The 19,207-nt window shown below is 25.1% G+C and overlaps 2 protein-coding genes and 1 long non-coding RNA gene across 6 annotated transcripts in view; 1 reads left to right on the forward strand and 2 right to left on the reverse strand.

Moving 5' to 3' along the window:
- The window catches only part of LOC112680481 (rabankyrin-5), a 28,358-nt gene that overhangs the window by 5,459 nt on the left and 3,692 nt on the right, over positions 1-19,207 (reverse strand). For both annotated transcript variants that reach the window (XM_025550577.1, XM_025550578.1), the window contains 2 exons: positions 15,099-15,222; positions 13,742-13,891 (listed from right to left, as the gene is read on the reverse strand). In XM_025550577.1, the coding sequence (XP_025406362.1) occupies positions 13,742-13,891; positions 15,099-15,222 (274 nt within the window). The remainder of the gene's footprint in view (positions 1-13,741; positions 13,892-15,098; positions 15,223-19,207) is intronic.
- LOC112680482 lies at positions 8,190-12,368 on the forward strand. 3 transcript variants are annotated; one of them, XM_025550580.1, is made up of 4 exons: positions 8,190-8,321; positions 8,422-8,534; positions 11,196-11,378; positions 11,465-12,368. In XM_025550580.1, exons 2-4 carry the CDS (start codon positions 8,465-8,467, stop codon positions 11,764-11,766), a joined length of 555 nt encoding a protein of 184 aa, XP_025406365.1. In that variant the 5' UTR covers positions 8,190-8,321; positions 8,422-8,464; the 3' UTR covers positions 11,767-12,368. The 3 variants fall into 3 exon arrangements, with proteins under 3 accessions (XP_025406365.1, XP_025406364.1, XP_025406366.1); XM_025550579.1 differs by having other exon boundaries at positions 8,191-8,534; XM_025550581.1 differs by having other exon boundaries at positions 8,204-8,534; positions 11,196-11,369.
- On the reverse strand, positions 16,376-19,200 carry LOC112680484. The gene is made up of 3 exons (XR_003148311.1): positions 17,526-19,200; positions 16,749-16,914; positions 16,376-16,692 (listed from the first exon to the last, which is right to left on the reverse strand). It is a non-coding gene; the product is annotated as an uncharacterized LOC112680484 (long non-coding RNA).

The raw sequence follows: 19,207 nt of genomic DNA on the forward strand, positions 1-19,207 counted from the left end.
TTATATTTATCGAACTTTTCGAATGAATCATCCATACAAACACTTTAATTAATGGGCGAAAAATTGTTAACACAAAAGCTTCACTATTCGAAAGTGACAAATGAGAAAAAGACTAATTTAATTTTGCAAATCATCAATTATTACGATATGTAAGTATGACTATGTTGATTAGTGTGTAGGTATAAACTAATCAAAATAAACAACACATAAAAATGCTTCAAATTATCATTTGAGCTGATTTAAAGACATTAAATAAATAATGATAACCGACAAAAGAAAGTACACCGTTAAGACTTTTTTTTTGTAAACAATATATAATATTACAAATTATCATTCGTTTTGAATAAATCTTATACTGAAATGGTTGGTCATAAAAACGGTTTTGCATAAATTATACATTATTATGTAATTATATAGGAAGAGAAAATATGGGATATATTTATACAATAACGACGTTCAACAAACGCAAAAAAATAATATGAATGTGTATGTGTGAAACTAGGAGATAAAATAAGGATATTATGACATATACATTTCGGTACATACATCCGCATTTGATAATTTTCCCTAAAAACGATTAATTCATTATAATATACAGACCACGTAGTGTGGTCGGTTGTATGTTAAAAAAAATGATAATACTTTTTTTTCTCGTAATTGGTACGCGAAATTTGGAACAAAAAGTATTCACGACCCACGTTGAACGAATAGAACGTGGTATTTAAATCGTTTGTTCCGTGCGTCCTCCTTATAACAACCGTCGCGGTCGTGTTAACATAATACCTATTATCTACATTAAAACGCACGTCTATTACTGAAGGCACAATAAAATGCTATGATAATAACAGTATAAATACTATGATCCGTACGGTGTTTTATTTCCGTTATAGGTGTGAACATACTACACTACGAAAAAAAAAAAAATGATTAAAACACTCGTGATTCGAAACATACTGTACAAACGACACGTTACAAATTAGAACGTCAATGAATAGCATCCTGTTGTATAGGAGCAGTACCACCGGCACGTATAGGCGTATAATATAGACATTATTGTAATTTACAATACTGTTATAATCTCGACAACGAATCGAGTTCAAATGAGAACACCCAGCGTACGTACTATGAACTATTAATTATCTTACGAAGACTAACCTATAGAGTGAATTATGGCCATGCACTACCTAATAGTATAAAAATAGTTATTTCATTATTTTATGCATGAAATGAATACCATAAATATACATCATATGCAGATGCACATGTCCGATTACAGGAACAACATTACATACGTTATCGACCGTTATTTTTTTGTTTCAATAAGATGCACGACATTAAAGTATAATTTATGAATAGGAAAATGAGGAAAAAATTCTATGCATAAAAGTTCAAAATACAAAGGAAAAATTTGTTTATATGGTTCACACGAAAATACTATAAATAGCCAATATTACTTAGGTATATGAAACTTACTACAATAAATTAATTTTTATAGTTTACTTTATAACCTTTCAAAAATGGTAAACAAACCATATAATATTAGTTTAAATATGTGTTTTAAATTTAAGCTTTTTTCGAAATACATATTTTAAATTTTGGTTTCTATGCGCTTCTTGATTCTATAATATGAATATAGCCGCTAACAGAATTCAACCAACTCGTAACAACTCGTTTAACGTATGCGATTCAATAAAAAATTAAAAAAAAAACAAATTTCTACAACTTATAGGTGTTTATATAACAATATATGTTGTACGTGATCTTACGAATAAAAACGAACCTCACCAACAATAACGGAGGATCAAATTTCTTTTCGTCACCATGCAAATTTTTTGGTCTTACTACAGTTCGGTAAGCGGTCTCCAAAAATAAAACAACGTGCTTGGGACGCCAAAAGATGACGTACGATAGGATTTTCATTATTATGCAAACGCTTTGTATGTATATGCAACGTTTATAGTTAACAGCGACCTTCACGTCTACAGAAAACAATTAAAAATATTTCCTACTTCTATGCGGGTTCAATGACAGGCACGTAAACATACAGTATCAATTACTATATAATATCGTGCGCATTACCATTATTTTGTCAATACTAAATAAGTGGAAAAAATGAGGGGAAAGTTATAAAAAAAAATTAAATTTACTTAACTTAATATACTATACTTGTCTCGATGAAAATAATTATAATGCACCTGAGATAATAATGGAGGGTAAACCAGGGGCGGATCCAGAGTCGGGGAAATGTGGGTTAAGCCATTTCAAGAGGCCATTTATTAGGGATGAAACTGAATTAGAAATGAATACCTTGTAAAAAAAAAAAAAACAATATGCTCATAAAAGTGTATAAGTATATTTATATTACATTTTAGAATTAGTTATACCACCGATAATGACTTATTTACGATTAATAAATATAATCTAATTTTATCAGCGCAACAAACGTACGGAATAAAATATGATTTACTTAACTTTTTACTAAAACGATATAATTTAAAATATAAATTATGAATTGAAAATTTTTAAATTTTGAATAAACAAGGTATTCATTTTTCTAGTAACTCCGATGGGCCAACTGTACAAGAATCCATCCAAATCAAGGTCTAAAAAGAGAAAACAATTTCCAAGAGGCCAATTTTGTCAACAAATATTAACTGTAGGTCAGCTGACCTCCTGAACCCCCCCTAGATCCACTCCTGGGGTGAACATTTTCTATGTTACGAAAAATGTTTCGCTTTAATTCGACTACACTACGTGATAATAACATACATTAATAAACTATTTCAAATACAATTGGTTTGAATACGATATAAATTAAGTTATTGAAAAAAAGAATAATTTGCATCAATATTTTATATAACTGAAGACATAGGAGGAAGAAGGACAATTAAATATGAAAAATATTATTCAGAAGGACGTTAGTGGTGTGCAGCGTTCATATATGAATTTCTGATAGGATTTTCGAGATCATCGGCGATCAGGTTTGTCTGTAGCGGAAAAAACGACGGTGACCCGCGAAATAAATTATAAATAACAATAGACATAAAACAATATAAATACACGTTAAAAAATATCGATTTGTGTACATGATGACACGTAAATCATTTTTTTTTTTTAATTATTTGACCTATAAGTATACACAAACATATGCACTTACATATACACATATGCAAACGTACTTTATATACGAGTATAGCATGATTGTAAAAGGAAGTAAGAATACAAGGGACCGTGCGTGGTGGATGAGATGTAACATGCATGATGACACACCTAAGCAATCTATATTAAAATATGTCCAACCGACAACCAACAGAGAAAAGAGTTAAATGTTCGATTTTATACAATTTCATAAATTATGAATGTAAGTACTAAATATCGACCGTACATATAATAACCCGACGAATCGCAGAAACTATTAGACATATGCCATTTGGATCACGAAAACAACGGTTAACCGTTATAATGGATGTTTGTTGCAAAAAAGGGCTGGGTATTCGAATATAAATATCGCGAAGCATTATGAGTAGGTAGGTATTTATCTATCATTATAATATTATGCATTTTCAGGAATGATTTTTGAATAGGTACGCTGTGAATAATTGCATACGATATTTTTTAACAAAGTAATACGCTTGTCGATTTCGAAATCAAAAGAGTAAAACAATTTACGTGATTGAGTTGCATACTTACAGGAATAATAAAATTTAAGTTGAGAATAGTATTAGTTAATATTAATCGTCGAAAAATTGGAGTGCAATGAAAAAACTTGCGACGTCGCAGGAGAGACCCGACATGCTGGTCGAAAAAAATTAAACGCTAAGTATTAAAGCGTAACATAAGACGCTAACTACAACATTAGATAACTGATTTGAATTATTTGATTTAATTTGAAAATAACCTCAACAATTATGCGATTTGAACAATAATATACTGGACTCAATACATTACATAATTTATTATTTATATGAGTGGAGGTAAAAGTTAAAAGCAAGTAATTTTTTATCTAATTAATTTTTACTTAGTAAAAAGTATTCGAAGTTTAAGAAATATTTAAAAAAATAAAAGATTAATAACAAAATGTTTTAGACAGCTATTCATTTTTTTTTTTTGTTTTATCAAGTATTTTATATTTCATTTCCATTTAATACAATAAAAACAAGAATAAAAAAACGCTCAGAATAGATGAATATTTTTAAATTAAAATAAATAAACTTTATTATTTGTTCTTCAATATTCTATAAAGTTATGTTTGTTACCGTATACGTTAATAGTTTACATTAGTAAATAAATTAAGTATACAAGTATAGCATATTTTGTAGTCTATGTAAATGTACTAGAATTCCACATTTAAAAATCTTGAGCTGAATTCATTATTAATTTGATTCAAACTTAAAAAACAAATTAGAATTCAGATAGTATATATATATATATATATATATATATATAAGAATATTAAGATTTTAGATTTAATTCTAATATAAAAAAAAAAAAAAATCATCATTAATACTTACATTAACTAGTGTAATAGTGACAAGTAGGTAATAGATATTTTAATTTTTATAGTCAAATAATATAATTTTCATAGTGTATATAAGTACGTTTATAGACAAATTACCTTTCTAAAGTATTTTTTTAATTTAAATACGAACCTCATAAAAAATAATTATTTTCCTTAGTTTTGACAAACAATTATTTATAAAAAAAACATTAATGAAAATTACGAATTTTCTAAACTTAACTCATATTTATGACAAAAAATTATATTACGATTATATATTAATTCATTATAAAATAATAATATATAAATAATTTATTAACATCAATAATAAATTGTTAATAAACTAGAAAATATTGATGTTTACACAACAAACTCAAATATAGTAATATCAATAATAATTAATTTTTATGGTAACAACAAAAAAATAAAAATATTGAAATTACAAATAAAGAATATTTTATTTTTATCGTACGAAAGATTTTTAATGTTTTAATTAATTCAAACCTGATTCCGTGAAATTCTATATTAAATTTTATTTTAATTGATTATACACCTTTCGTACATTAATCTTATTAATAAAAATATAGAAAAAAATAAATAAGTAAGAAAGTTGAAAAAAAAACGTAAATATAAAAATTATAATAATGTTATAAATGTTAGCATCATAACTTTTTATATTATTAAAGCTAACAAGGTTATTATTTCTTTACAATGAGACTAAACCTTTAATAATAAAAGAGGTCAAACTCGATTCAAAATTGAATTACCAATATTATTAATGAATCAAATTAATTTTAAACCTCCAATTAATGTAAATAAATAATTTTTCAGATTACCTATAAATTATTTAATACAATTGTAAAATATAATTGTACTAATTACATAAATCCATCCAATAGAAAAAATACGATTTATGTAACTGTAAACACACGTGCACTTATAAAATACAAACTATTGTTTTCTTTGTAGCTTCATTTAGATCCTGCGTTGTTTGGAAGATTTCAAGGATACAAGTATAATTTATATTATTGTAGAGCAAAAGATTATAACATCAAATCTATATTATACAATATAATATTGTATAATCAATGGTTAAATATTGATGATTATTAAAATACATTTTTTTTTTTTTTGTTAAGCAATATAATATAGAAATTTATAATGCACAATTAACTTGAAGATTATTTTAAACTATTTATCAAAAATAATTTAATGAATATTATTATAATTAATGATTAAACCAATTAGTAAGAAATTAATTTCAATAAAGATTATATTATTATTTAAACAAGTGAGCTATAAATTATTTAGTTTTTTTACTTACTATTATTCAATAACATTAAAGCAAAGTTTTCACATACAATTTAAGTATATATTAAGTAAAGTAAATCATTTAAGTAAATCATCAAAACAATTTCACAAGAAAAATAATCTAAAGATAACTACTAACTTATATGCAGAGCCGTTCCGAAGGGAGGTCTTGGGGATGTCTAACCCCCTCCCACCAATTAAAACACCAGTCGGCAGTCGGACTCATTTTATTATAGCCTAGAAGGACCTAATTTTACTTACGGAAAACAAATATTACACATTTTGTAATACAGTTCATACACGAATAAAATTTATATAACTACATATTATACAATATAACACACATATATATATATATATATAATTAAATTGTCAATTTTAAGAACGTGCGACACTGTCACATATATACATGTTAAAAGGTAAAAATACGATTACATATATTTAATTATACTACATACATTGAGTAAAAAAATTGTACACATTTTTTATATTATTAACCCTTCCTTGATTTTCATCGTCGGGACGGCCCTGCTTATATGTTATAGGACAAAATAATTTCAATAATTGTAACTATAAAACATAAATGTATTGGTATAGTTTAATGATTATATTTGCATAGATAAAGTAGATATCCATTAAACAAACAGAATTATGTGTGTATTTATAGTAAACAATACATCAAGCTAATTCAATAGTATAATCCTAGAAAAGGATCCATTTATTAATAAAATACAGTTTTCGATTAAATATAAATCAATATTAACAAATATATAAATGAATAAACACAATATTCATTAACTTATTCGACTTGTGTGCAAGGACATAATCTTTGTGAATAATCTTGACCTCATTTTGGTACTCCGAGATCATTAAACTACAGAGAGTTCTTTCATTTCTTCGAGAGAAAGTAGACATGGCTAGAATAGCAATCCGGTTCGAATAGCGGTGTATTTATTTTTAAAGTTTTCTAATTTTTGAGAAAATTAACATTTTTTTTAACTTACCTATGCACATTGACGTTATAATTTAACTCATAATATATTTTATGTGTTGATACAAATAAAATTACAACAATTGGCAAAATTAAATGTAAATCAAAAAAACAATTTCAAAGATTTCAGCGAGTGCAATTCCTGTATATTTCATTGATATTTTCATATTAGGTATAAGTATTTATACTTATATCGTAGAAGACAATTATAAATACGTAATTTTATGGGAATCTATCGGTATATAGTAACAATATAGTAACAATTTTATCAGAAAATGTCTATAATATTTATGTATAAGAAAAAGGATATTCGATCTACTTCTTACATAAACATATATCATTTAGTATGGTTATTGATATATAATTTAATTTAATTTTCTGTATAAATTTGGAAAATGTATAAGTATTATATTTTTTAAACATATATGGTTTAATGAATATATTACTTATCAAATACCAATTTTTAGAACTACTTGAAATACAGCAATAGTTGTAAATTGTATGTACTATTTAAAACTAAATAAAATAAAAAAATAATTTAAATGCATATCATACATTTTGTAATTTCATAAAAACACACGTTTAAAATTATAAGAGAGGGAGTTATATAAAATGACAATAAGATAAAAATGAGGATATGTACATTGCATATGATGGGTGAAATATTAAATAAATATATTTAATCAAGGACACTTACTACAATATACATACATTTAAGACAGTAAATATAATTCAGAGTCCAAAAAAAAAATCGAATTTATTATTATTTACTATTTTACCGTAGTCTTATAATATATAATTGAAAAATAAGTAATATACGGTTTTTATTTGTATTTTTACTTTATAAACAAAACTAAATATCTTTTATATATTTTTACTTTAAAATCACTGAATCTTCTTCTCCACTTAAAAATAAATAAAAAGTAAACAAAAAACCTGCTTTACACATTCCACTAACAATTTTTTTTAAACAAAATCTTAATAACAACAACTCAACAACTCATAGAAATTTCGTTAAGTTTATACTTGAATATATATGTTTATTTAAAGTATGAAAAATAACAGCAACTGTTTGATTGTGTTAATTATTTATTATATATTATAATAAATATTAATAAATATTATAATATTATAATTATTATTAGTTTTGTAAATCTAATAGTAAAGCAAATCGGTATTTATCAATTCGATATAAAGTTTTTTTCTCATACTTAATAAAAAAAAATCCATGAACACATTGTATAATAAACGGAAAAGTTGAAACATTTTTAAAATTTTAAAACTAAAGTGAAAAAATAAAGGAAAATTAACGTTACGATAACACTACATCATGTGGTTAAATACTCCCACCAACAGCGAGAAATAATACAGCTACGTCAATCCAACGGTTTCGTGCAGTGGTAGCAGTGAGAACGGTAGTATTAACGTATCACTGAAGTTTAGTCAGTTGACGTCCGACAGTTGTATAGGTTCATTAAACTTAACCAGTGACAATAATTTGTCGTTCTAGTCAACTTGCGCGTAAGTAATTGTGCGTGCATTTTAAGACAATGCAGTACCTTTAAATTATGTACAATTTTTTTTTAATTCTTTTAATGTTTGATTAATTTTCGGTTAGTAGTAATAAAAACAAAATAACTTAAATTCATCCGAAAAAAATTATCATGATCTTATCATTTCGGAATAATATGATGTTTTCTACTGCTATTGCCTACGTATTGATTTTGGTGCCCAGTAAGTAACATTGTATTATTTAATAATAATAAAAAAATAGATTACATTTATTTAAAAATATTAAATTTAAAAAAATAGATACTAATAATAATAATAATAATATAATGATAATCATAGTAGAAAATTCTACTTACGATTTCCAATCCGGATAAGTAATAAATGTACGCTTTAAATGTTCTTACATTTTGATATTATCAATGAATAATAATCTTTAGAATAAGTATTTTTATACATAATATAACTCATTGATCATAAGATTAATTCACAATTATTTATTACTCTAATATAAAAGTCTAAGAATTAATTTGATATTCTAAAAATCAGATTCGATGTAACATAAAGTTTAATAATAATAAAAAAAAAATGATAACAAATTTATGGATTAAAATTAAAAACCCAGATATTAATGTGATTTTCCATAAAAAATTTAAAAATATTTTCAATAAAATATTACAAATATTAATCTCCCGAGATTTTCTTTATAATTTCTAAATATAATATGTATTTTATTTATTGTTTAGATAAAATAATAATATATTCGTGGTAGGGAGTCCATTCAATGATAATCGATAACATGTAAGAATAATTACCATGTAACCTACTATTAATATAAGTAATAACAACTAATAACATTCAATAATAATTATTACGTATAAAATATATAAATCGTTGCATTACATGAATTAAACATTGAGTGTTTCCAACTTTGTTCAGACAAACTATATCAATATTTGAACCCATAAAGAACAAAATCTTTCAAAAATTACTAATTTTCAATACATACACAATAATATTGTATGTTTAATTATTACTTAAAATACTTAAGTAAACTACTTAATCTATTTATAATTAACCTTTTTTATATTTTAAGAAAATTATAAAGAAATAATAATTTAGCAGAATTAGGATATTCATATATTCAAATTTTTTATCAAGCCATTAAATTAATACAAACTTATTGAAAAAAGATTAATTTGATTAATTACCATTAAAAAAAAAAAGTTCTAGGCAAGAGACTATGAATCTTTAATACAATATTTTATATCATCAACCACATATAATGTACAAACCATTATGTTTCTTGAAATGTAATATATTTATATTTTAAAAACATATAAGTTATAACAATGCGTGCAATTATTTTAATCATTATCAATGATAAGAATGGTTAGTTTTCAGAAAATACATTGATATTTTATCAAGAATTCGGTATTTATCACAAAAATAAAAAAATGTTAAAAATATTTTTCAATAAAATAAAATAAAAATTAGTACTCGTTAATGAATGTATAGTTTATAAATATAAATAAATAAATGTGTAGTCCGGAATATTATATGTGTAACGTACGACCGGTTTCGTATTGAAAATTCATCATCACCGATGATTCATCAGGTATATACTAAGTCAATAAAATCGTGACTGAATATGAAAAAATAAAAGCAATATATTTATTTTATTTACACTTCAATTTTTTCATTCATTTTTTTTATTTAATTTTCTTGAATTTTCTTAACTTTGTATACGCCTCCTAATGATAAAGTTTTAAAAATATATTTTATAAAAATTTTAGATTACAAGTACACACGAACATACTTTAAAAATTATTTTTCTTAATATTTATAATAAAACAAAGAAAATATTTATAAAAGAAAATATGAATAATTATTTTTAACTTTGAACGGATTACCGTTAAACCACAATAAATAACACATGCCCGATATCGTGTTTTCAAGGAAATCATTATTATCTTATGTTGTATAATCATGAAGCACTTATCCGTTATATGGATATACTAATATAATTATTCAATACTTAGATGTATTCAACAATTAATTCATCAATATAGTTTAATATGTGTTGAATTAACTCGATGAGTAGAAATGAGTATAACGTAAGAAAATAATATCAATAAAATGTAAAATGATACGTAAGATAAAACCTACAATTCACAGTTCTTAAATATATTTTACTCTCGAAATTAATCATAACTAATGGTTTGCAGTTATGTTATCATCGGTGGTCATTAGGGGGGGCTTGGAGGGTCTTTGCCCTCCCCCAAATATTGTAATAGCCCCTCAAAATCGAAACTTTGTTAGAAATATTATTCGTTGTTTTATAATCTGTTGGTTTTTTTTGAAAATCGTAAAATAAGAAATAATAAAAATCTATAATAGCATTAACAATTAGTTCGGCTACTTGCGAAAGAAGTTTCAGGGCAATGAAAAAAATAAAAACTTGGCTAAGGTTCAATGATCTTTCAATATTGAAAATGATATATCGAAAAATATAAAAAGCGATGATATTTTGATATTTGCTGATACAAATAGATATTTATCATTAAAATAGAATATTAATTATTTTTAAATATACGTTATTTAGTGTTTTTTTTTTTAATATAATTTATACATATCTATATTTTTAATAGTAATAAGTCTTACTTGAACATAAGTAGGGAGTGTGGAGGCGAAGTCCCTACGGGTTATTTTACTTTGAATTATTACAGGCCCCCCAAAAATTCAACCAAATGTCCGCCTATATATGCAATACAGAGTATTATTATTTTATCCAGACATTAAAACGTACTAAACATACTAATTTGAAAAAATATAATCATCAATTATTATACCAAAATGTGAATGATTTTTTTTTATTTTTTACAGCAAGTAACGGTCAAATAGATTGCTATGAGTGTACAGTACATCCTCCAGAAACATACACGAATAAGTTATCAAAATTATGTACAAAGTTTAATACTTCCGATTATTTTAAAGTTCACTGTCCCAACTCGACTTATTGCAAGAAGAAATCATTTCAACTAGAAGTGCAACCAGGAAGTAATTACAGTAACAAATAGCATCGATTAACCTGAATAACAAAAATATAACAACACCGCGTATGCTTTTTTTTACATTTTTTTTTTTTTTTACAGAAATAATCAAAGGAGCAGTCAGGGGATGTGGAAGTGTACCACAAAAATATGATTATCATGTAATCAGAAATGGTAGTTGGAGGCTTGAACCGATCATGGAAGTCAGTGAGCCCAAAAATGGATGTTATTCCGGAAATGACAACGAACTGAGAACGTCAGACACTACGTTTTGCTATTGCGACGAAAATCTTTGTAATAATGCTAAACATACAACGAACTTTTCAAGTCATACAGACACAATCGCAGTGATAATAATTTACAACATCATGCGATTTTTGAAAACTCACACGCAACCAGCATAGTGAAAGTCCAAGAAAGCGTCTGTTCCATATAATGTTCCGTCGTAAAAGAAAAATATCGCATCTATTTATTTAAGCGTAGACTAATGTATGAAAACAGAACCAATAGAAAAATGTTAAAAACAATATCAATACATATATGATAATTAGTTTCAATACTCTTTTTTACCTGGCTCACGTCCAAAAACATGTACATTATTATTTAATAGGTTAGGTTAGGTTAGGTCTAACCTACTTACTTACCTACCTAATAGTTATAATTTATTAATTATTTTTTACGTTAAAATTTTTGTACTTAAGTTATTATGAAATTTTAAAATGTAAATATATGTTTTCTTTCAAATTGTACATGTACTCAGATAAGCAGTTATGTTATCTTTGATGTTTACTGATTAAAAAAAAAAAATTCTACTTAATACAATTGTAAGGGAATTTATGATTTTTTAAAAAAAGAGTAATTTAATTAGTTTTAAATAAAACATGGCTGTGTTTATTTTAAGTATTACGAGCACATAAAATATTCTCTTTGTACCTCACTACCACTACCTCTACAGAGTGAATATCTATGTATACTTTATATAATAAAATAATATGTAACTAAACTAGTTTGTCTACTTTGTATTGAATCACAAGTTTGTAATTGTGAACAGAAGAAAAATAATTTAAAAATATACGATTCATATTGTTTACAATTAGACAAATAAAATTCTTTCATTTTATAAAAAAATATAATGAACTGTTATTAATTATGATATAAAAGTAAAATCTATAAATATTTTTATTGAAACAAAAGACCACGGTATTTTTATAACTATTGATTATCAAGCAAAAATAATTTATAGAGATATAACTCAGTTTAAAATTATTAACAAAATGTTGGTAAAAATAACAAATAATGGTATTATTATTATTTCAAAATTTAAACTATCTAATTTATGAATATATTACATATGAAATATGTGTAATAATGTTTTATTTTATTTGAATTTTAAAATATATACTATATTGTGAGTTAACAATATTTTCAAAAATTCGCCTATGATTGAAAAATTAAACCTTTAGCAATAATATTATGTTAATTGTTAAAAATTAAATAAATTTAGTTGTTATCATCAACATTTTAATTTTTTTTTCTTTCATACACATAAACAGTTTTAAAAATAACAAACATCTTGATTATTTAGTTGATTAGTAAAATATAGGAAAGTCCAAATCTAGTGACTATTAAGAAAAATTATATAAATAAATAAATTTTTGTTCATTGTTTTACAATGCAAAAATAAAAATATAAATTGTAATTTTCTTCATGTGTTTACTGGAAATAAATTACACATAATTATTAAGGTATCTACATTATAGATATAAATTTGGAACAGAGGGATGCCTAAAGTGAATCATGATGACCTTTCACCCATTGGTATACATTGTAATGTGATAAAATATTATTTCCAATGATATATTGAAAATAAATGTATGTTTTCTTTTTTAAATTGGCATTACTTATGATAAATTTTATTAACAAAAGTTTCTAAAAAGTATTTCTAAATGCTGGTTCTATACATAGTTAATTAAAAAAAACTACACTTAATTAAACAATTAAAATTATAAAATAAGTAAAACCATAAATTAAAATTTAATTATGATATATATTTTTCTCAAATATATGGGTTCAAATAAAATGTGAACAATATAGATTATAAATGGTACTTAATTATAACATTACTTGATACTTTTGAATAATTTTAAAATAATCGAAGATTTAGTAATAAATAAAATTACTTAGAAATGTTCATACATAATAAGACTTCACCATAGTAGCAGTATAATAATTAATGTTCAATATTTATTACTAGAAGAAATTTTTTTTTTATATTTAAAGATTTGTAAAATTATGTAACCAGAGAAGTAAAAAAAAAAATTATTTTATACTTATGAATATTTTGTACTGATGGATTCAAAATAATATAAAAGTTCTTACCTGGGAACTATGCTCAACTACATAGAGAAATACAACATCTTCTCTTCGAAGTCTAACGGCTGAATGCAGAGGATATTTGGTCTTACTCTTAAACATGTGATATAAAAATTGTGCTGACATATGTGCAAAATCATCACTTGTAAAATCATCCTAAAAATATACAATAACTATTAAAATTACTTTGAATTATTAATAGATTAAAAAATGTATTCATTGATTGAAGCACAAAGATTAAAACACTTTATAGTATGAAATATTTAATAACACATTTATTCATTAAAATATTTATTACGTATAGATAACTAATTTAATACCCTTCAAATTTGAGTCTGAAGCTTTGTAGCATAACATAGTATTATCTTAAATGATACATTAAGTGATGAATTTTTAGACATATTGACCAAAAATCAAATACATTCAGGAACAAATAAATACAACGTTTAGACACATAAAATAAAATGTATGTGAGTACACAACTTAAATTTTAATGAAAAAAAATTAGATAAAATTTGAGGAATAAAATTAATCGTAACATGGTTATCAACTATAATCTTTATTTACTATGAATTTATAACCAAATAATTATACTCACAATAATTTAACAGAGTAACTAGGCAATGAATGATTTAGTGCTTTTCAAGCATAGCAAGTAAATACAAATACATTTTTTTATCTGCCTATATTTGTGAAGTTCTGAAGTTTGAAATTATTTTGAGCAAGTGATAGCAAATTTTGTATTAGAAACAGAAGCTTGCCAGCGAAGCCGAGGTGGACATATGCCAAATGTGATATTTCACACTTAAATCGCAGAATATATACTAAATGTTGATGTATTTTTTTTGCTCAAAATCATTTTTTTAATAAATTTATAACAAGATTAAATCCGACGTTCTTAATGAAACACCCTATATTTTAATATTTAATATAATGACTGATATATATATATATTTATTTTTATACTTTATATGGACGGATTTTAAACAAAATTAAACATAAATTAGAGACATGCATTTGTAAAATTAATTAATTAATTTTAGTTAAATATTAGTTAAATTATTATTCAACAAACATCAAATCAAAGTTTACTAAAATAGTATATTAGTCGATAATTTTAATTAGTTAAATTTTAGAACATTAGTTTGTAAAAGAATAATTAGCTAAGTTTTTGTAGATGATATTTTTGTTAAAAATAAATCAATATAAATATGTACATTAATATATAGATTAATACTCATATAATTAATATGAAAATATAATAAATAATTTAAAAACATTAAGTAAAAATAAGTTAAGAATATAACTATTAGTTTTTTACAATAATAATAATAATACTGACTTATTTTTATGCACCACTTACCCAATGAGCTGATATTAAACTTGAACAATGTTCTTTCAATGTATGAGCTCCTATTTCATCGGCAGTTGTATAAAATTTTACACAGTTCTTAACATTTACTGAAGCCATTAAAGCTTTTTCACACCTACAACAAATAATAACAACATTTTATACATTTTTATTAACTACAAAATTATTTTTAAAATAATATGAAAAATAATTTAGCTTATAATTATTGTAAATTATAAAGAAAAGCTAAAAAGTTCAATTTTCTAGTTATATATATATAAAAAAATATTTGTTTTGACACAACAACAACCATCTAATCTGGAAGTTTTCTGTAATCATACTTCTTCATAAATTTAAATTTGAATTGTACATTTTAAATGATGATCGTAAGTAATATTGTTTTTTTTCGAATTGTGTATTATGAAATTTATACAACTAATAATGTATTTAACGATTTAAATTAGGATTAGGGTTACCAGATTATATTTTTCTGAACCTGGGACTTTTTGAAAAGATAAATATTATACATATATAATATTATAAATATATATATATATATATATATATATTTTACTGAATTATGTATAGAAGCAATATAATAATAATATTAATAATAATAATAATAATAATCATAATAATTCATATTCTTGGTTTTCAGATCTTTTGGGGTCCAGAGTTTCCTCTGTTGAATTTACTACATATTTGACTGATCCATAAACTTGTTTTAATAATGACTTGTTTCCCAAAATTTGGTCGTAGAATTCTTCATAAGATGTATTATTGAAGCACGTTTTTATATCTAGTTATTAACTTGAATTTATCCATGAGATGTTCATCAGTGCATTTGAACCCGACAAAACAAAAATAAATTCAACAATTTTTTTAGAGGGCAACCCCTTAACCCCCCCCCCCCAGCTCTGCCCGCGCCACTGCCTAAAACTCTATCTAAAAACCTAATACAAAACTCTTATTAGTTGCTTACATTTACTACCCATACAAATAAAAACATAATGTACAATATACATATCTCATATAACTCATCAAGACCTTAACTAAATTACATAAAAACGTGAACAATCTTAAACCTTCCTAAAGCTATCATTCAAGCTTTTTAAGCCATATCTTTGTATCATCATATCAAATAAGAATTTAAAATTAGATTTTAGAATCTAATTTTATCTAATTTAGAATTAGAATTCATTAGAATTGTTGATAATATAATTTGACATATAAACACATATCTTAATTATCTATCTATACTATTTCATATAAAATTGTAAGGGGTTTTATACGACCGCACTAACCGAGAAAACTACTGAACCGATTTGGCTGAAATTTTTCACTGTTATATCCGACACTCTGCTTAAGGTTTTAATACCACTTTTATCAAAGAAAAATAAGTATAAAAGTTCTTGGAAAATTAAAAAACTATATATCTATATTATATAAATATTGTGTGGCACGGCGGCCCGTGGGTTTACAGCTACCTGTATCCTGACCTTTTTTCTTCTATAGTCAAGGTTGTTTGATGAGTTGCAAGACTTTAAGTTAATTATTCATGGTGATAGAGTTCCTCAAGAAGAACACAAAGGTCAATATAATGCACCTACAATCGATGAAGTAGCTGTATTATTAGTCTCCAGCATGCAATTTTATTCTTACATGTTTATGGTTAGAAAAATAAGTCTAAATCATCTATATTATTACAAAACCTTATTCAGTCGTTTCGCCGTGGATATGATGACAAAAATGATTACTGAAAGACTACACTTTGTTCGTAACCATCAAAAACAACTACCTGCAGATGATTATGTTTACCTCCGAGATGCTGTTAACAATGATGCAGATATTAATGCGGGCGCATGTAAACTCCGACAGAAAAAAAAACAAGTAAAATAAGGTTCATATAAACTCCACCAGTGAAGAAAATCAAGTAGTAGTATACAATTAATATGATATATTATTAAAAAAAAATTATAATATAATATAATATAATATCATATCGTTCACATTAAATACTTAAATCATAGTAAAAAAATCATAACAAATAATCATTATACATAATAATCCAGGAATATATAGTTATGTCAAGTATGTAAACAAAATTATGTGATACAATTTGTAAATATTCTAAATCTTGTATTACTCCATTAGTGTACCTATTTATAGTATCCTGTAATATTGTAATTTTTTTTTTTATTTCGAATTTTTTTACTTATTTACTTGAGTTATGCCATTTAGTTTTATATAAGTATGAGTTTGAAATTCGGTAAGAACTTAACTAAAAATATGAATATTCGGTTGACTTTTATAAAATGAATTTCTTAAATGACTATGGAAAGATTCACAGGCAAAACACAAAAATCTGGCGGGGTTTACATATATTTATTACAGGTAAGAAAAAAAAACTGGGCGAGTTTACATCAGACCTTTTATTACCTTTTTATCTTAACCGATATTGCGGCGGAGTTTGCAATCGCCCATTAATGATAATAACGTGGGGTAATAAGTAATTATTCCCTCTTCTTTTACTGGCTCCCCACGTTATATGCATGAAAAAAATCTGGATATTATGACATGTGTTCGTAAATTTGGCCGTTCAGATTTATTTATTACTTTCACATGCAATCCGGAATGGCCGGAAATAAAAAATGAATTATTTCAAGATCAAAAGTTGTTTGATAAACACGACATAATCTCTAAAGTTTTTCATCTTAAACTAAAAAAATATATGCATGTATGAAAAAATGAATATATTAACGGATATGTAAATAGTAATATTTTTAGTGTTAAATGGCAAAAACGAGGTTTGCCACACTGCCAAATTCTTTTATGGTTACAAATGAAAATTCAGCAGCTGAAATAGATAAAATTATTTCTGCCGAGATACCAAAGACAGAGATCCTATACTTTATGAAATAGTATGCAAGAACATGATTCATGGCTCATGTGGCGAGTTAAATATTAAATTACCATGTATGAATAATGGAAAACGTAGTAAGAAATACCCTCGCAAATTGGTCAAAGATACTTAAACTGGAGATGATGGTTATCCGATTTACTAATGGAGAGCACCATATGATGGAGTTTATACTACAATATTAAAAGTTCGAGGTCAAACAGTCAAATAAAACCGTGGTCGACAACCGTTGGGTTGTACCATATTGCCCAGTGCTAATTGCCCATTGCTATCAAGGTGCTTTAATGCGCATATTAACGTAAAATACGATTAAAACAATAAAATACATATGTAAATACATTAGTAAAGGATAAGGATAATAAAGGATCAGATAGAGCTACTTTTTCTGTTAATAGTGAAAACGATGAGATTGCAAATTATTTGAATGGTCGATACATATGTACTTCTGAAGCGTTTTGAAGAACTTTCAATTTTAAAATTTATGATAGAGATTCAACAGTTAAGCACTTAGCTGTTCATTTAGAAAATGGACAGCGTGTTTTCTTTATTGCTTATCTTCATCAAGTTATTGAAAATCCAAGAAAAAACGATACTAATTACATTTTTTGAACTCACATGATGATTTTGCGAAAACACGGTTCTATCATGAAGTTCCTTCTTATACCTCTTATACCTGGAATGATAGCAGAGGCTGGTTAAAGAGAAGACGGGGAAAAGATATTCCGGGTTGGCCAGGAATAAAAATGGACATTGCCATTGGTAGAATTTATACGATTCACCCAAATCAAAGTGAGTGCTTACATTTAAGATTGTTACTAAATTATGAACAAGATCCTACTTCATTTGAAAACTTGAAGGTCATTGATGAAGTCATTCACGCGATTTTTAAAGCTGTCTGTTTTACTTTTGGGCTTTTAGAAAATTACGAGTAATGAAAAAATGCTCTAGCGGATGCAACTGTTTCAGAAAGTCCTTCTAAGTTAAGAGAATTATTCGCAATAATCATAATTTTCTGCCCATCGTCTGAACTTCAATCTTTGTGGGAACAGTTCAGAAATGATTTTTGTGATGATATTCTTCATACAAAGCGCCCTCAATTAAATGACTCGCAACTTTTTCTGATGAAATATTTAATAGAGGTTTGATTGAAATAGAAGATAAAGTTGTTCGTCTATCTGAAAAATATTTAACTGAATTTGGA

This window comes from Sipha flava, unplaced genomic scaffold (genome assembly GCF_003268045.1).
Source record: "Sipha flava isolate LNK unplaced genomic scaffold, YSA_version1 177_pilon_pilon, whole genome shotgun sequence".
Classification (NCBI taxonomy): domain Eukaryota; kingdom Metazoa; phylum Arthropoda; class Insecta; order Hemiptera; family Aphididae; genus Sipha; species Sipha flava.